This window comes from Thunnus thynnus, chromosome 8 (assembly GCF_963924715.1).
Source record: "Thunnus thynnus chromosome 8, fThuThy2.1, whole genome shotgun sequence".
Taxonomy (NCBI): Eukaryota; Metazoa; Chordata; class Actinopteri; order Scombriformes; family Scombridae; genus Thunnus; species Thunnus thynnus.
Window position 1 is genome coordinate 142,040 of NC_089524.1, and position 20,634 is coordinate 162,673.

Genomic DNA, 20,634 nt, shown 5'->3' on the forward strand with positions numbered 1-20,634 from the left:
ACACACACATACACACACACACACACATACACACACACACATACACACACACACACACATATACAGGCGTATGTTTCTGTGCGTGGTAGATGTAGGTCAGCTGTGGCCAGTGTGTGTGTGTGTGTGTGTTAATCCTCTCTGGTTTTAATCTGTTCAGCAGCAGGATGGAAGCTGCTGTTACATAAGAGACCTGCAGCTGAAGCACGCTGCCGCCATGTGCAACAAGACTGCTGCCAGCAACACCTGCAACCGACTACAACAACTACAGCAACACCTGCAGCCAACTACAACTACAGCAACTACAGCAACACCTGCAGCCAACTACAGCAACTACAGCAACACCTGCAGCCAACGACAGCAACTACAGCAACACCTGCAACCAACTACAACTACAGCAACTACAGCAACACCTGCAGCCAACGACAGCAACTACAGCAACACCTGCAACCAACTACAACTACAGCAACTACAGCAACACCTGCAGCCAACGACAGCAACTACAGCAACACCTGCAACCAACTACAACTACAGCAACTACAGCAACACCTGCAACCAACTACAACTACAGCAACTACAGCAACACCTGCAGCCAACTACAACAACTACAGCAACACCTGCAACCAACTACAACTACAGCAACTACAGCAACACCTGTAGCCAATGACAGCAACTACAGCAACACCTGCAGCCAACTACAGCAACTACAGCAACACCTGCAGCCAATGACAGCAACTACAGCAACACCTGCAGCCAATGACAGCAACTACAGCAAAACCTGCAACCAACTACAACTACAGCAACTACAGCAACACCTGTAGCCAATGACAGCAACTACAGCAACACCTGCAACCAGCTGCAACAACTACAGCAACACCTGCAACCAGCTGCAACAACTACAGAAACACCTGCAACCAACTACAACTACAGCAACTACAGCAACACCTGTAGCCAATGACAGCAACTACAGCAACACCTGTAGCCAATGACAGCAACTACAGCAACACCTGCAACCAGCTGCAACAACTACAGCAACACCTGCAGCCAACAGCAGCAACTACAGCAACACCTGCAACCAACTACAACTACAGCAACTACAGCAACACCTGCAACCAACTACAACTACAGCAACTACAGAAACACCTGCAACCAACTACAACTACAGCAACTACAGCAACACCTGCAGCCAACGACAGCAACTACAGCAACACCTGCAACCAACTACAACTACAGCAACTACAGCAACACCTGCAGCCAACGACAGCAACTACAGCAACACCTGCAACCAACTACAACTACAGCAACTACAGCAACACCTGCAGCCAACGACAGCAACTACAGCAACACCTGCAACCAACTACAACTACAGCAACTACAGCAACACCTGCAACCAACTACAACTACAGCAACTACAGCAACACCTGCAGCCAACTACAACAACTACAGCAACACCTGCAACCAACTACAACTACAGCAACTACAGCAACACCTGTAGCCAATGACAGCAACTACAGCAACACCTGCAGCCAACTACAGCAACTACAGCAACACCTGCAGCCAATGACAGCAACTACAGCAACACCTGCAGCCAATGACAGCAACTACAGCAAAACCTGCAACCAACTACAACTACAGCAACTACAGCAACACCTGTAGCCAATGACAGCAACTACAGCAACACCTGCAACCAATGACAGCAACTACAGCAACACCTGCAACCAGCTGCAACAACTACAGAAACACCTGCAACCAACTACAACTACAGCAACTACAGCAACACCTGTAGCCAATGACAGCAACTACAGCAACACCTGTAGCCAATGACAGCAACTACAGCAACACCTGCAACCAGCTGCAACAACTACAGCAACACCTGCAGCCAACAGCAGCAACTACAGCAACACCTGCAACCAACTACAACTACAGCAACTACAGCAACACCTGCAACCAACTACAACTACAGCAACTACAGAAACACCTGCAACCAACTACAACTACAGCAACTACAGCAACACCTGTAGCCAATGACAGCAACTACAGCAACACCTGCAACCAGCTGCAACAACTACAGCAACACCTGCAGCCAACAGCAGCAACTACAGCAACACCTGCAACCAACTACAACTACAGCAACTACAGCAACACCTGCAACCAACTACAACTACAACAACTACAGCAACACCTGCAACCAACTACAACTACAGCAACTACAGCAACACCTGCAGCCAACAGCAGCAACTACAGCAACACCTGCAACCAACTACAACTACAGCAACTACAGCAACACCTGCAACCAACTACAACTACAGCAACTACAGCAACACCTGCAGCCAACTACAACTACAGCAACTACAGCAACACCTGCAGCCAACGACAGCAATTACAGCAACACCTGCAACCAACTACAACTACAGCAACTACAGCAACACCTGCAGCCAACTACAACTACAGCAACTACAGTAACACCTGCAGCCAACAACAGCAATTACAGCAACACCTGCAACCAAACACAACTACAGCAACTACAGCAACACCTGCAGCCAATGACAGTAACTACAGCAACACCTGCAGCCAACAACAGCAATTACAGCAACACCTGCAACCAAACACAACTACAGCAGCTACAACAACACCTGCAGCAAACTACAGCAACTACAGCAACACCTGCAGCCAACTACAACTACAGCATCTACAGCAACACCTGCAGCCAACGACAGCAACTACAGCAACACCTGCAACCAACTACAACTACAGCAACTACAGCAACACCTGCAGCCAACGACAGCAACTACAGCAACACCTGCAACCAACTACAACTACAGCAACTACAGCAACACCTGCAACCAACTACAACTACAGCAACTACAGCAACACCTGCAGCCAACTACAACAACTACAGCAACACCTGCAACCAACTACAACTACAGCAACTACAGCAACACCTGTAGCCAATGACAGCAACTACAGCAACACCTGCAGCCAACTACAGCAACTACAGCAACACCTGCAGCCAATGACAGCAACTACAGCAACACCTGCAGCCAATGACAGCAACTACAGCAAAACCTGCAACCAACTACAACTACAGCAACTACAGAAACACCTGTAGCCAATGACAGCAACTACAGCAACACCTGCAACCAATGACAGCAACTACAGCAACACCTGCAACCAGCTGCAACAACTACAGAAACACCTGCAACCAACTACAACTACAGCAACTACAGCAACACCTGTAGCCAATGACAGCAACTACAGCAACACCTGTAGCCAATGACAGCAACTACAGCAACACCTGTAGCCAATGACAGCAACTACAGCAACACCTGCAACCAGCTGCAACAACTACAGCAACACCTGCAGCCAACAGCAGCAACTACAGCAACACCTGCAACCAACTACAACTACAGCAACTACAGCAACACCTGCAACCAACTACAACTACAGCAACTACAGAAACACCTGCAACCAACTACAACTACAGCAACTACAGCAACACCTGTAGCCAATGACAGCAACTACAGCAACACCTGCAACCAGCTGCAACAACTACAGCAACACCTGCAGCCAACAGCAGCAACTACAGCAACACCTGCAACCAACTACAACTACAGCAACTACAGCAACACCTGCAACCAACTACAACTACAACAACTACAGCAACACCTGCAACCAACTACAACTACAGCAACTACAGCAACACCTGCAGCCAACAGCAGCAACTACAGCAACACCTGCAACCAACTACAACTACAGCAACTACAGCAACACCTGCAACCAACTACAACTACAGCAACTACAGCAACACCTGCAGCCAACTACAACTACAGCAACTACAGCAACACCTGCAGCCAACGACAGCAATTACAGCAACACCTGCAACCAACTACAACTACAGCAACTACAGCAACACCTGCAGCCAACTACAACTACAGCAACTACAGTAACACCTGCAGCCAACAACAGCAATTACAGCAACACCTGCAACCAAACACAACTACAGCAACTACAGCAACACCTGCAGCCAATGACAGTAACTACAGCAACACCTGCAGCCAACAACAGCAATTACAGCAACACCTGCAACCAAACACAACTACAGCAGCTACAACAACACCTGCAGCAAACTACAGCAACTACAGCAACACCTGCAGCCAACTACAACTACAGCATCTACAGCAACACCTGCAGCAAACTACAGCAACTACAGCAACACCTGCAGCCAACTACAACTACAGCATCTACAGCAACACCTGCAGCAAACTACAGCAACTACAGCAACACCTGCAGCCAACTACAACTACAGCAGCTACAACAACACCTGCAGCAAACTACAGCAACTACAGCAACACCTGCAGCCAACTACAACTACAGCAGCTACAACAACACCTGCAGCAAACTACAGCAACTACAGCAACACCTGCAACCAACTACAACTACAGCAACTACAGAAACACCTGCAACCAACTACAACTACAGCAACTACAGCAACACCTGTAGCCAATGACAGCAACTACAGCAACACCTGCAACCAGCTGCAACAACTACAGCAACACCTGCAGCCAACAGCAGCAACTACAGCAACACCTGCAACCAACTACAACTACAGCAACTACAGCAACACCTGCAACCAACTACAACTACAACAACTACAGCAACACCTGCAACCAACTACAACTACAGCAACTACAGCAACACCTGCAGCCAACAGCAGCAACTACAGCAACACCTGCAACCAACTACAACTACAGCAACTACAGCAACACCTGCAACCAACTACAACTACAGCAACTACAGCAACACCTGCAGCCAACTACAACTACAGCAACTACAGCAACACCTGCAGCCAACGACAGCAATTACAGCAACACCTGCAACCAACTACAACTACAGCAACTACAGCAACACCTGCAGCCAACTACAACTACAGCAACTACAGTAACACCTGCAGCCAACAACAGCAATTACAGCAACACCTGCAACCAAACACAACTACAGCAACTACAGCAACACCTGCAGCCAATGACAGTAACTACAGCAACACCTGCAGCCAACAACAGCAATTACAGCAACACCTGCAACCAAACACAACTACAGCAGCTACAACAACACCTGCAGCAAACTACAGCAACTACAGCAACACCTGCAGCCAACTACAACTACAGCATCTACAGCAACACCTGCAGCCAACGACAGCAACTACAGCAACACCTGCAACCAACTACAACTACAGCAACTACAGCAACACCTGCAGCCAACGACAGCAACTACAGCAACACCTGCAACCAACTACAACTACAGCAACTACAGCAACACCTGCAACCAACTACAACTACAGCAACTACAGCAACACCTGCAGCCAACTACAACAACTACAGCAACACCTGCAACCAACTACAACTACAGCAACTACAGCAACACCTGTAGCCAATGACAGCAACTACAGCAACACCTGCAGCCAACTACAGCAACTACAGCAACACCTGCAGCCAATGACAGCAACTACAGCAACACCTGCAGCCAATGACAGCAACTACAGCAAAACCTGCAACCAACTACAACTACAGCAACTACAGAAACACCTGTAGCCAATGACAGCAACTACAGCAACACCTGCAACCAATGACAGCAACTACAGCAACACCTGCAACCAGCTGCAACAACTACAGAAACACCTGCAACCAACTACAACTACAGCAACTACAGCAACACCTGTAGCCAATGACAGCAACTACAGCAACACCTGTAGCCAATGACAGCAACTACAGCAACACCTGTAGCCAATGACAGCAACTACAGCAACACCTGCAACCAGCTGCAACAACTACAGCAACACCTGCAGCCAACAGCAGCAACTACAGCAACACCTGCAACCAACTACAACTACAGCAACTACAGCAACACCTGCAACCAACTACAACTACAGCAACTACAGAAACACCTGCAACCAACTACAACTACAGCAACTACAGCAACACCTGTAGCCAATGACAGCAACTACAGCAACACCTGCAACCAGCTGCAACAACTACAGCAACACCTGCAGCCAACAGCAGCAACTACAGCAACACCTGCAACCAACTACAACTACAGCAACTACAGCAACACCTGCAACCAACTACAACTACAACAACTACAGCAACACCTGCAACCAACTACAACTACAGCAACTACAGCAACACCTGCAGCCAACAGCAGCAACTACAGCAACACCTGCAACCAACTACAACTACAGCAACTACAGCAACACCTGCAGCCAACTACAACTACAGCATCTACAGCAACACCTGCAGCCAACGACAGCAACTACAGCAACACCTGCAACCAACTACAACTACAGCAACTACAGCAACACCTGCAGCCAACGACAGCAACTACAGCAACACCTGCAACCAACTACAACTACAGCAACTACAGCAACACCTGCAACCAACTACAACTACAGCAACTACAGCAACACCTGCAGCCAACTACAACAACTACAGAAACACCTGCAACCAACTACAACTACAGCAACTACAGCAACACCTGTAGCCAATGACAGCAACTACAGCAACACCTGTAGCCAATGACAGCAACTACAGCAACACCTGCAACCAGCTGCAACAACTACAGCAACACCTGCAGCCAACAGCAGCAACTACAGCAACACCTGCAACCAACTACAACTACAGCAACTACAGCAACACCTGCAACCAACTACAACTACAGCAACTACAGAAACACCTGCAACCAACTACAACTACAGCAACTACAGCAACACCTGTAGCCAATGACAGCAACTACAGCAACACCTGCAACCAGCTGCAACAACTACAGCAACACCTGCAGCCAACAGCAGCAACTACAGCAACACCTGCAACCAACTACAACTACAGCAACTACAGCAACACCTGCAACCAACTACAACTACAGCAACTACAGCAACACCTGCAGCCAACTACAACTACAGCAACTACAGCAACACCTGCAGCCAACGACAGCAATTACAGCAACACCTGCAACCAACTACAACTACAGCAACTACAGCAACACCTGCAGCCAACTACAACTACAGCAACTACAGTAACACCTGCAGCCAACAACAGCAATTACAGCAACACCTGCAACCAAACACAACTACAGCAACTACAGCAACACCTGCAGCCAATGACAGTAACTACAGCAACACCTGCAGCCAACAACAGCAATTACAGCAACACCTGCAACCAAACACAACTACAGCAGCTACAACAACACCTGCAGCAAACTACAGCAACTACAGCAACACCTGCAGCCAACTACAACTACAGCATCTACAGCAACACCTGCAGCAAACTACAGCAACTACAGCAACACCTGCAGCCAACTACAACTACAGCATCTACAGCAACACCTGCAGCAAACTACAGCAACTACAGCAACACCTGCAGCCAACTACAACTACAGCAGCTACAACAACACCTGCAGCAAACTACAGCAACTACAGCAACACCTGCAGCCAACTACAACTACAGCAGCTACAACAACACCTGCAGCAAACTACAGCAACTACAGCAACACCTGCAGCCAACTACAACTACAGCATCTACAGCAACACCTGCAGCCAATGACAGTGACTACAGCAACACCTGCAACCAAACACAACTACAGCAACTACAGCAACACCTGCAAACAACGACAGCAACTACAGCAACACCTGCAACCAAACACAACTACAGCAACACCTGCAACCAACTACAACAACAACAGCAGCTACAACAACACCTGCAGCAAACTACAGCAACACCTGCAGCCAATGACAGCAACGACAGCAACTACAGCAACACCTGTAACCAACGACAGCAACTACAGCAACATCTGTAACCAACGACAGCAACTACAGCAACATTTGCAACCAACTACAGCAACTACAGCAACATGTGGAACTAACCACAGCAAATACGTGTTATTTTATAGTCTAGATTTCTTCAGTTTTCTTCTACGATGTAGGAAATAGTAAAAATAAAGGACAACTATTGAATCAGTTGCTGTGTCCAAACCTTTGACTGGTACTTTTGAGGATCAACAACAAGACTGCTCAGTTCCACCTTTTTCATTCTGTCAACAAAACTTCATCAACTAACTGTATTACAAAAATCTGTTTTTGGTATTTGTGAGTCAATCCTGAATTGTTAAAGATAATAAGTTTTCTCCCAGTCATATTTCTATTATTGTAACATGACGTGTTGCATGTTGGGTTTGAGGAGTACAAGACAACTTTCGTTATCATTAATGTGTCGAAAGTGCTGATCACTGTTCCAAGATGATCCTCAAATGTCTTGTTTTGTCCACAACTCAAAGATATTAAGTTTACTGTCACAGAGACTAAAGAAACCAGAAAATATTCACCTTTAAGAATCAGAGAATATTTACATGTTTTCTCAAAAAATGACTCCAAATCATTAGTTAACTCTCACAATAGTTGGTTCGGCTAATCGATTCATTGACTAATTGTAGCAGCTGTAGACAGAATAACTGGATTTTTGTCAGGTAAAAGACAAAATAACTGTTCTTACAATGAACACTGTATTCTGAGACCACAGTTATCTAATAATATTATAAACTGACTGTCTGTATTAGTAAAATAAAAAAAGTAAATTTTATCTTTCTAACTCCTGCAGGCCTTTGTTTTCCCCTGAGCTCGTCTTCTCAGGCAGCATCCTCCCAGGCTGTGTGTGTGTTTATTGTCCACAGAACGGCAGCTGAAGCTTCTGGGGATCATTTTCACTCAAGCTGGAAATAATTACATGTTTGATTGCCACTGACTTCTTTAATCAATTACAGTTTATTCCTGCTGCTGCCTTTTTGGAGCCAAAACAATCACAACAAACTGTCATGGTTTTGAAATTAAGTCTGCTCATTTATTCAGTTTGGTTGTTTGTACATGCATGTTCTAATTCTGCTGTTGTTTCAGACCCTGCCTGTCCTTCCCACCAGTAGAATCACCTCACCTGCTCATCCTCCCCACTCACCTGTTCCCTCATTAGCTCCCTGCTATATTTACCGCTCCATTTCCACTTGCTCTCTGCCAGATGGTCTTTGTGTTATGTGCCTTTGCTTTCCAGCACTCTGATTATTGCCAGTCTGTTTTTTGGATCCTGATCTAGTTTTGACCCTGCCTGTGTTTTTCGGATTTGGCCTCAGCTTTGTACTTTGTTTGACTGCCTGGATTTTTCCTTGTATTTTTCTACGTAAAGACTGTTTTTTACATCGGCCGAGTCATGCTCTTGTGTTCCTCTTGTCTTTGAACTGTGACGCAAACCTCCTTTTTGCTGTCAACAGCTGAGTGTTGTGTAAGTACGTATGTCAGTGAACGCGTCGTGTTCTGTTTAAGCATCACATGCTGACATTTAAAACTGATTTTGTGCCACTTTCATATTTGATTAAACCTGCTGAGTGTGATTCATCAGCTGGAGGAGGTCTCACTCCCACATCAGAAACAAAACCTGCTTCTGAACGGCAGCAAGAAATCCTACAGAACCACTGTTCATGTGCTAATAAAGCACCAATTGGATATTTCAGATGGATATCAGTTAGAGTATGTTTAGCATGTCCTGCTTTCACAACAGACCCAAATCTGTCTCATTTACATGTTGTTAGCTAAGGAGCTAGTCACCAATCCATCCTGCAGTCAGAGACCTGAACACTATCTCTGAGCATCAAGGTGCTAAACGTGTTTGATGTTTGATTTTCTTCTACTTTTAACTGTTTATTGTTCTTGTGTTTCATGATTTTTGTTTTTACTTGTGTTTGATTTTATTCTGTTAGTTCTTTTCCCTTGAAAGTCTTTGAAAGAAAAGTGCAATACAAAGAGAGTCATCTTATTCAGTTCTACACTAACAGGAAATAAAAGTTAACCAAACTAACTGGAACTAGAAGCTAACTCTAGGATAACAGACGCCAAAACTAACAAAAACTAGAGGCTAACTTATGGGGGTAAAATAGTAACACTATTATCTGCAAATAATATTGCAACTATTTTACCCCCATAATAACTCTAAGCTGACAGGATCTGAAGCTAACTAGAATAAGAATCTTTCAGTAAGTAAACTAACTGGAGCTCTAAAGATTGTTAATGTAGACGATATTATTTTGTCCTCATGATGTCAGATTGACGGTGACGTCGACACAGTTTCAGATATGAAAACAGTTTGAGAAGCTGCAGACTAAGCAGAGCAGGAAGTGATCAATAATCTAATGATCGGAGGGCTGGATGGAGCCAATCAGCTGATGTCGCTGCTGTTTGATGAGAAGCAGAAACCTCCACAGCGCTGCATTTTCCTGACAGTGAGAACAGACAGTGAAAGCAGCATCTTACCGCCACGGCCTCCAGGATCTGCTTGATGACATGAGCGGCATCTCGCTCACTGTAATAACCGCGTTCCACGATCCTGTACAAATACACAGTTTACTGTAGTAAACGATCGTGAAACACCACATGGAGTAAACAGAGAGTATAATTACGCAGAGTACTGTAGTATACTGTGTGCTGTTAGTATTGGTCTTTGGAGCCGTTTCTAAACAAACTAACGTGACCAAACTCTTCATGATGGGTTAGGGTTTTAATAGTTTCATGGAGGAATAAGATATATCAGACTTTGATACACACACAATACTTATTAGTAGATCAGTTCATTGTTGGTTTGGATCCAAACATGAAGAAAAATATAGCAAATCAGCAGAATGATCCTTTAAAGTATTTTAGTGATGACTGTGTTTTACAGTCTGTGTTAAGTTTAGTTTCAGCAGTCAGTTAACTGAAGCATCACTGCTGTTGTTATGGTTACCTGCAGGCTAACAGACCTGTATTGCTGATTTAGAACTATTATATACTATAATATACTTTAGAACTACTATATACTAGACTCATGGCTGCCAGCCAATCAGAGAGCTGGGTTGTCTCTGTGTGTACCTGTCGAACAGCTCTCCTCCAGTAACCAGCTCCAGCACCAGAGCGATGTCAGTGTCCGTCTCAAAGATCTCCTTCAGCTGGATCTGAAACAAACATGTTTATCACTTTAAATAATTCACACGTTTTTGTCGTTGTGCATCAACAAAAACACATTTTAAATATTTACACTTTGTTTCTGAGAAATCCAGTTTTGTCCATCAGTTTGGTGGACGGCTATATTCCTACAATACCCATGATCCTCAGCTGCTGTTGCTACACCAAGCAGGTAGCTCCGGGTCTGAAAAGTGAAGCCAACGCGGAAGTTCCTTAAGCCTGCATTCTCTCTAATGGCCAGCAGGGGGCGACTCCACTGGCTGCAAAAAGAAGTCTATGAGAAAATGCATGTTGCATCATGCTAACCAAGCTAACAGCTAGCGTTAGGGTCAGCGCCACCCTCTCATCCAAATATGATCACTTCTGGCTCCAAAAATCCAAGATGGCGACAGTCAAAATGGCAAACTTGATAATGGGAATCCACAAACCAACAGGTGACGTCAAGGTGGCTACGTCCATTATCTATATACAGTCTATGTGCTACACACTCAAAACCAGTGTTAAATTTGACCCATCTTGGAATGATACAGCAGCAACACAATCCTGTGTTCATGTTGTTCTGAGCCAGTTTTAATGTTATTTTTTATTATTCACCCAAACTAAAGCTTGTTATAATCTGCTCTTTTTAAACATACATGTCACAGTTTGTTACTGATTGTTAATAACTTGTGTATCTTTTGAATGTCATCTGCACATCGTTTTCTACAGGAATCAAAAGATTTGTGACAGTTGCTGAAGCTTGTTGTGTGTAACACTGGCTCACAGTAACAGATTACTAAAGTTAACCTGATGTTGTTGCTGCTATATTGACCCAAACTGGGTCTAATTTTAACCCACCGTGATGTTTAGTGTTCAGGAGAAGCCTGTTAGAGATGAAAATAAATTGATCTAATCTGCAGTTTTCAGTTTTCTACATAATATGAAGCCCTGCGATTCTTGCTAAAATGCATCGTGGGAGAACTTCTAACTCAAAGATTTGATGTCTACAGACTTGTAGCTTTGATGTTTTACTAAAGAACCAGATATTTTCCAACACAGTTGTATCTCTATAAAATCTAACCTATACTCAACACTAACCCTGGTACACACCATAGCAACCACTAAGCAACATCCTAGCAATAGTCAGAACTCCATAGCAACCATGTAGTAACATCCAAACCACTCAGAGCACTGTGAAGTCAATATAATATACTAATATCTTTCTTTCTGATATTTATTCTCTATATGATTATTACTTCAGTACAGTTTTTCTGATTGGTTCCCAGTTTGGTTCAATACTGAGTCCACATGTTGAACAGCTGCACACAGCAGCTCATTTTACACACAAAACACACAAACACAACAACTCATGTGTCAATCAGACACACTGAGATAAAAACAGGCAGCACATGAGGATCTTTATTACATCACTGTTTTATTGTGTTTATGTAGTTTTAATGTTAGATAGTGTATAAATGTGTATATTGTGTTTATGTAGTTTTAATGTTAGATAGTGTATAAATGTGTATATTGTGTTTATGTAGTTTAATGGCTGATAGTGTATAAATGTGTATATTGTGTTTATGTAGTTTAATGGTTGATAGTGTATAAATGTGTATATTGTGTTTATGTAGTTTAATGGCTGATAGTGTATAAATGTGTATATTGTGTTTATATGTAGTTTAATGGTTGATAGTATATAAATGTGTATATTGTGTTTATATGTAGTTTAATGGTTGATAGTGTATAAATGTGTATATTGTGTTTATGTAGTTTAATGGTTGATAGTGTATAAATGTGTATATTGTGTTTATATCTAGTTTAATGGTTGATAGTGTATAAATGTGTATATTGTGTTTATATGTAGTTTAATGGTTGATAGTGTATAAATGTGTATATAGTGTTTATGTAGTTTTAATGGTTGATAGTGTATAAATGTGTATATAGTGTAAATACAGTCAGATGTGTAGCTCTCTATAGAGCGTACTACAGTGTATCTACAGGAACGAGTCATAGAAATGCAGCAGGAAAGCTTTCATCTTGTTTTTTGGTTGAATATAGATGTATCTCAGTATGAATACATGTTAGTGTTTGAACATAAACTGGAGAGTTTGGAAGTGAGGATGTAAACATGTCAAATGTTTTGTTGCTTGTTTGTGTTTGAGTGAGAAACGTATTGAGGACATTTGAAGGCTGTAGTCACTGAATGCTTTCTGGGTGAAAACTATGCAAATGTGTCACAGTTTGATCCAGAATTGTTGCTGTTGAAGAGTTTGAACATGTGGACTCAGTATTGATTCCTGCAGGGAACCAATCAGAGACAATTGTAATAACTCAAAGTAATACTGGACTTGTAGAAACATACTTCACACAACCTCACACAAACACACAAAATGAGTCAGCACATAGAATCCAGCACAGTATCAGCAGACCTGTGTGTTGAGAAACAGATACTCACGATGTTTGGGTGGGAGAGACGCAGCAGAACGCCGATTTCAGTACGAACGATTTTCTTGTCGATCTGCGACAGAAAAAACAAAATCAGACGGCAGAAAGAAGCTGAGTAACATGATGACCTACCACACAAGTTGTGTTTGTTTTATCTGAACACTGAGTCCAACAGCAGCAGCTGATTTACAGGATTTATTTTAGTCAGCAACTATTTTGGAAAATCATTTTGTTGAGATGAGAATAGATCAGTTTCATCTGTGTCTGTCCAGCCGTGGTACAGAGACGGTAAATGGTAAAACACCAACAACCATCAGGAGCCGTTTGTGGGTTAGTGGATAATCAGTCAGTGGATGACAGCTGCCAGGACCCTGTGTTGACCTCTGACCTCAGGTTTCTCCATCATGGAGACACTGACCGTTTTCTTCAGGACTTTGACAGCGTACGGCTTCTGGGTCTGTTTCTCCTCACAGCGATACACGATGGATGTCGCTCCTCTGCAGGAAGACACAAAACAAACCACAATGTTAAACCTGAATGCTGCTTGACGTCCAACACACCTGTCCTTTAATAATTATAACAACACACCTGTCCTTTAATAATAATTATAACAACACACCTGTCCTTTAATAATTATAACAACACACCTGTCCTTTAATAATTATAACAACACGCCTGTCCTTTAATTATAATAATTATGACAGCGCACCTGTCCTTTAATAATAATTATAACAACACACCTGTCCTTTAATAATAATAATATCAGCACACCTGTCCTTTAATAATAATCATAACAACACACCTGTCCTTTAATAATAACAATCATAATAACACACCTGTCCTTTAATAATTATAACAACACACCTGTCCTTTAATAATTATAACAACACACCTGTCCTTTAATAATAATAACAACACACCTGTCCTTTAATAATTATAACAACACACCTGTCCTTTAATAATTATATCAGCACACCTGTCCTTTAATAATTATAACAACACACCTGTCCTTTAATAATTATAACACATCTGTCCTTTAATAATTATAACAACACACCTGTCCTTTAATAATAATTATATCAGCACACCTGTCCTTTAATAATAATAATAATAACAACACACCTGTCCTTTAATAATTATAACAACACACCTCTCCTTTAATTATAATAATTATGACAGCGCACCTGTCCTTTAATAATAATTATAACAACACACCTGTCCTTTAATAATAATTATAACAACACACCTGTCCTTTAATAATAATGATATCAGCACACCTGTCCTTTAATAATAATTATAACAACACACCTGTCCTTTAATAATAATAATATCAGCACACCTGTCCTTTAATAATAATCATAACAACACACCTGTCCTTTAATAATAACAATCATAATAACACACCTGTCCTGTAATAATAATTATATCAGCACACCTGTCCTTTAATAATTATAACAAGACACCTGTCCTTTAATAATTATAACACACCTGTCCTTTAATAATTATAACAACACACCTGTCCTTTAATAATAATTATATCAGCACACCTGTCCTTTAATAATAATAATAATAACAACACACCTGTCCTTTAATAATTATAACAACACACCTCTCCTTTAATTATAATAATTATGACAGCGCACCTGTCCTTTAATAATAATTATAACAACACACCTGTCCTTTAATAATAATGATATCAGCCCACCTGTCCTTTAATTATAATAATTATAACAACACACCTGTCCTTTAATAATAATTATATCAGCACACCTGTCCTTTTATAATAATAATCATAACAACACACCTGTCTTTTAATAATAATCATAACAGCACACCTGTCCTTTAATAATAATAATATCAGCACACCTGTCCTTTAATAATAATAATAATAATATCAGCACACCTGTCCTTTAATAATAATAATATCAGCACACCTGTCCTTTAATAATAATAATAATATCAGCACACCTGTCCTTTAATAATAATAATCATAACAACACACCTGTCCTTTAATAATAATAATCATAACAACACACCTGTCCTTTAATAATAATAATCATAACAACACACCTGTCCTTTAATAATAATAATAATAACAACACACCTGTCCTTTAATAATTATAACAACACACCTGTCCTTTAATTATAATAATTATGACAGCGCACCTGTCCTTTAATAATAATTATAACAACACACCTGTCCTTTAATAATAATAATCATAACAACACACCTGTCCTTTAATAATAACAATCATAACAACACACCTGTCCTTTAATAATAACAATCATAATAACACACCTGTCCTTTAATAATAATTATATCAGCACACCTGTCCTTTAATAATAATAATAACAACACACCTGTCCTTTAATAATAATAATCATAACAACACACCTGTCTTTTAATAATAATCATATCAGCACACCTGTCCTTTAATAATAATTATATCAGCACACCTGTCCTTTAATAATTATAACAACACACCTGTCCTTTAATAATAATCATAACAGCACACCTGTCCTTTAATAATAATAATCATAACAGCACACCTGTCCTTTAATAATAATAATATCAGTACACCTGTCCTTTAATAATAATTATATCAGCACACCTGTCCTTTAATAATTATAACAACACACCTGTCCTTTAATAATAATTATATCAGCACACCTGTCCTTTAATAATTATAACAACACACCTGTCCTTTAATAATAATCATAACAGCACACCTGTCCTTTAATAATAATAATTATAACAGCACACCTGTCCTTTAATAATAATAATCATAACAACACACCTGTCCTTTAATAATAATAATCATAACAACACACCTGTCCTTTAATAATAATAATAATATCAGCACACCTGTCCTTTTATAATAATAAAATTATAATAAATAATAAATAATATTATAATAACACGTGTCTTTTCTGAAAGCACACTGAACTTTTTTGAACATCTTTCAAGCATAACATGCAAAGTGCTGACAGAGTGAACAGATACAGTGAACTGATGGGGGGATTTTTTTATTTTTATAGGAGAATATTAAATGAATCCATCAGCTTCTTTAAAAACCGCTGGATGGAAATTAACTTTTTGTTCAGGAAAATGATCAAATCTGCAAATGAACACTGTTTTGGTTGTGAATCAGTGATGCTGTTGATGGCTGTCAGTCATCAGTTCTGACTGTTGTCAGCACAACTAAACTCAGTCTGTTCACGCTGAACTTCTTGTTTTCATCACTTTAGAAACTTTTGCACCTCAGAGTTAAAAACGTTTTTGTGATACTTTGAGATTTTTGAATGTTCAGCATTTTTTAAAATGCACAAATTAAATAAAATATATGTAATATGGAAACACTTATTGTTGTTGAAGTGACTGAATCACTGGAGAACAGTTTTAAATGGGCTGCAGATTGATTAATCAATACTGACGCATTATTAGCCCCGCCCACAAAGTCTGATCACTTCCTGTCTCTCAGCTTCAGTCACTTCCTGAAGAGAACCTGCCGACACACATCTGCTCTAACTGTGAAAATGACTCTGTGTGTGTGTGTGTGTGTGTGTGTGTGTGTGTGTGTGTGTGTGTGTGCGTGCGTGCGTGTGTGTGTGTAGGGGGGATCTGTTATTCTGCTGGGACAGATGGAGGAAACAGATCCATCTGAAAAGCCACACACACACACACACACACACACACACACAGTCATGGCTGGTCTCTATGGCAACAGGACACCTGGTAACCGAGCTGGTGGCGACGGTGTTCTCTCACATTTGTGAATTTGAATTGAGAAATTTGAATTGGAAAGCAAACAACAACAACAGCAACAACAACAACATTAACAGCGATGTGCAGCGATAGAAGAGTTTTGGAGAACAAGTCCTCACTGTGTGCTGAGGATTATGGGTCGGCCTCGAATACGTTGGTGCTGAGGATTATGGGTTGGCCCCGACTATGTTGGTGCTGAGGATTATGGGTCGGCCTCGAATACGTTGGTGCTGAGGATTGCGGGTCGGCCCCGACTACGCTGGTGATGAGGATTGCGGGTCGGCCCAGACTATGTTGGTGATGAGGATTGCGGGTCGGCCCCGACTACATTAGTGCTGAGGACAACAGACAAAGTGCTCCCAGTCCTCCAGATAAAAAGGCGAGTGGGGGTGAAGGTGCGTTCAGTGGCTGTTAGGTGAAAACTGACCGACCAGTAAGGCTTTGAAAAACAAAGCAGATAAAAAACTGTCAGAGTTAACGGGAAAAAACAGGAAAAACGTTATTGGAGAAAAAGTGCGTATTTCCAAAAGCTGACTAGAAGCACACCTGTCAGTAAGAAAAAAAAAAAAGAGTCCCACTCATGTGACATCCGAGGCCACCGCCATGGCCTCTGCTGCAGCCGCCTCTGTTGTAGGTACACATTACCTGAGTCTGTCCTAACCCTGACCCCTAACTGCTAACCCCTAACTCTGACCCCTAACCCTGACTCCTAAACCCAAACCCAAGAAAAACCACACAACAGGCTGAAACATCAGTCGGCCTAACACGTCCCATCATTAGTTTGAGTGACAGCTGCCATCCAGTGGTGCAGCTCAGGTGACGTATGTCAGGTGACTCGTGTGTAACAGCTGGTTCAGACACAAACTGAACATCTGGAAAGAAATGGCAAAAGTCTCTTCTTAAGGACACAGATCATTTATGTTTTATACATATTTTTTCTTGCTAAAGGTGCTGTTAGTTTACACAACTGCTCAACTTGTTGTTTCTCTTCTGTTGTTGCCATGGTTTCTGTTGATCTGTTTGTGATTAATGTTATTCTATCACCTGGTCTGCCATTATTGCTGTATGAGCACTTCTTATTGTATATAATAATAATTATTATTATAATAATCATCATTTTATTTATATATCACCTTTAAAAACAGAGTTTACAAAGTACTTTGACAGACAAAACAAAAACAGGATGCTCACAAAGACAAACAGTCAGATGTTTTTTTTACGTCAACGTTTAACTAGCCAATAAACTGCTGATCACAAATAATAAATCAATAACTGTTTGCTTTTAAAAATGCTTTTTACATTTATGTAAAGCGCTTTGTAACTTGTTGATAAATAAAGGTATTAGTATTATTATTATTATTATCATGATCATTGTTGTTGTTGTTGTTGTTGTTGTTATGAGGGTCCACATGAACCCGTCTTCAGTGCCCCTTTAACAAAGCGGTCCAGACCTGCCCAGTTCGGTACTCAGACTGTAGACCTCCTCCACGGTCCCGTCCCTCCTGGACCCGTCCACCCAGAACTCCACCGGCTCAGATCCGGGCCGGGACGTCGGCATGATGACACCAGATCTCCTCACACCAGGACCGAGAGGACTGGGACCAGATCCGAGATCACACCAAGATCAGGACCGGTGCAGACCGGGTCAGATGAGTAATCCAGATCAGATCCCAGATTTAAATCCAGCTCAGTAAAACCCAGATTAGAGGAGCAGAGAGGGGGTGTTCATGATCCTGATGAGTTTTAATCCAGACTGCCTGCCCTCCCCTCAGACTCTGAACCAGGACCAGGATCAGAGAAATACAAATGAAATAAATTTAATCCAGACTGCAGCAGGACCCGGGATCCAGACAAACCCGGTCCAGATGTGTCGGCTTCTCAGATGTGAGATCAGCTTAGTCCATCACCCCCCTCCCGGTTTATTCCTATTTCCGTGTTTTTACCGGCAGAAACCGTCCCCCCACCCCACCCCACCCACCCCCCTCCCCTCCGCAGAGCAGCAGCCTCCCGGCGGAGCTTCAGCACCAAAGCCCGGCTGCGCGCTCACCGGGAAAAAGACACGGTACCCGGGCAGGCTCGGTGCGGGATGTCGGTGTCTGGAGGTCTGATTCCCGGGTAGGCTCGTGCGGGGTGTCGGTGTCTGGAGGTCTGATTACCGGGTAGGCTCAGTGCGTGATGTCGGTGTCTGGAGGTCTGATTCTCGGGCAGGATCGGTGCGGGATGTCGGTGTCTGGAGGTCTGATACCCGGGCAGGATCGGTGCTGGATGTCGGTGTCTGGAGGTCTGATTCTCGGGCAGGATCGGTGCTGGATGTCGGTGTCTGGAGGTCTGATTCCCGGGTAGGGCTGCTCCAGATGTCCGCTGGATCTGCTGCTGTAATCTCACAGTCCCGCCTCCTGTCACCGCTCCCACCAATCACAGCCCTGCAGGACAAATTAGCTGCGCTCCCATTAGCCAGACGCCCTGTCAGTCAGTGATCAGCAACCTAAATACAGAAATAACCTCAATACATAAATGTGCATCAGCTGACAGCTGCAGGTCTAATCCTGCGGGAATCAAACCCGCAACCCCTACATGAAGCACCGCACTGAAACACGTTAGTCTGTCCGTCACACGTCATCATGTCTTCATCTGATTCAGATCAATTCTTCATGAAAATACTTAGAAACAGACTTGGAGGCTTTAATGACTCAGGGTTTTATTCCCTCTGCACGTGTTTACAGGCTTATTTTACTGTAAAGTTCACTTTTTAACCACGTCATCAAAAAAACATAATCTCACAGTTACATAAATCTCTGCTTAATCACTTTAAAATGAGTTATTACAGGAGGATAAGAAAATACTTTAATGTCACATCATGTGTGGAGAGAAGATTAAACTTCATCTCACTTTTCTGAATAAATGAAAGAATGATGACTGTTTCAATGAATAAAAACACTGAAAATAAAATAACAATATTTAAGAAACTAATAAAGACTTTATTTACTTTCTCATTTTTCTAACCCATATTACTATTGGTGGGATTATTCACACCTGACAACACCTTGACAACAACCTCCCAACTCCTTAACACCTCGGCAACCATCCTGAACACCAACAGGTGCCTAGCAACAGTTTTTTAATCTTAAACACATTTTATATCAGTTAAACAACATCTCTCGGAGGGAAGAGTTACTGCATGTGAGCTATTTCTGATAGATTTATTAGAACACTTTGATAACTTCATAAGAACAAAGTGATGTGTAAACACATCATACGGCCGACAGCTGAGTTCTTATAGAAGCATGAAGTGAAGAAACAAGTGTTAGAACCTGTTCAGGAACACCGACAGCTGCTCAACCAGTGACTGTGTTATTCTGTTTCTCTGTTTGTGAGTGAACACCATGAGTCAGGACACATTTATAAAGTCAGGACATTT

General features: G+C 42.1%; 1 protein-coding gene across 1 annotated transcript in view; it reads right to left on the reverse strand.

The window, feature by feature from the left end:
- Window positions 1-18,862, reverse strand: part of si:ch73-60h1.1 (calcium/calmodulin-dependent protein kinase type IV) — a 35,192-nt gene extending 16,330 nt beyond the window's left edge. Inside the window, exons 1-5 of the mRNA XM_067596012.1 lie at window positions 18,668-18,862; window positions 13,869-13,947; window positions 13,461-13,523; window positions 10,931-11,013; window positions 10,337-10,409 (exon numbers count right to left, since the gene is read on the reverse strand). Coding sequence (XP_067452113.1) covers window positions 10,337-10,409; window positions 10,931-11,013; window positions 13,461-13,523; window positions 13,869-13,947; window positions 18,668-18,774 — 405 coding nt within the window. The 5' untranslated portion in view covers window positions 18,775-18,862. The remainder of the gene's footprint in view (window positions 1-10,336; window positions 10,410-10,930; window positions 11,014-13,460; window positions 13,524-13,868; window positions 13,948-18,667) is intronic.
- Between the last annotated feature and the right edge of the window lie 1,772 nt (window positions 18,863-20,634).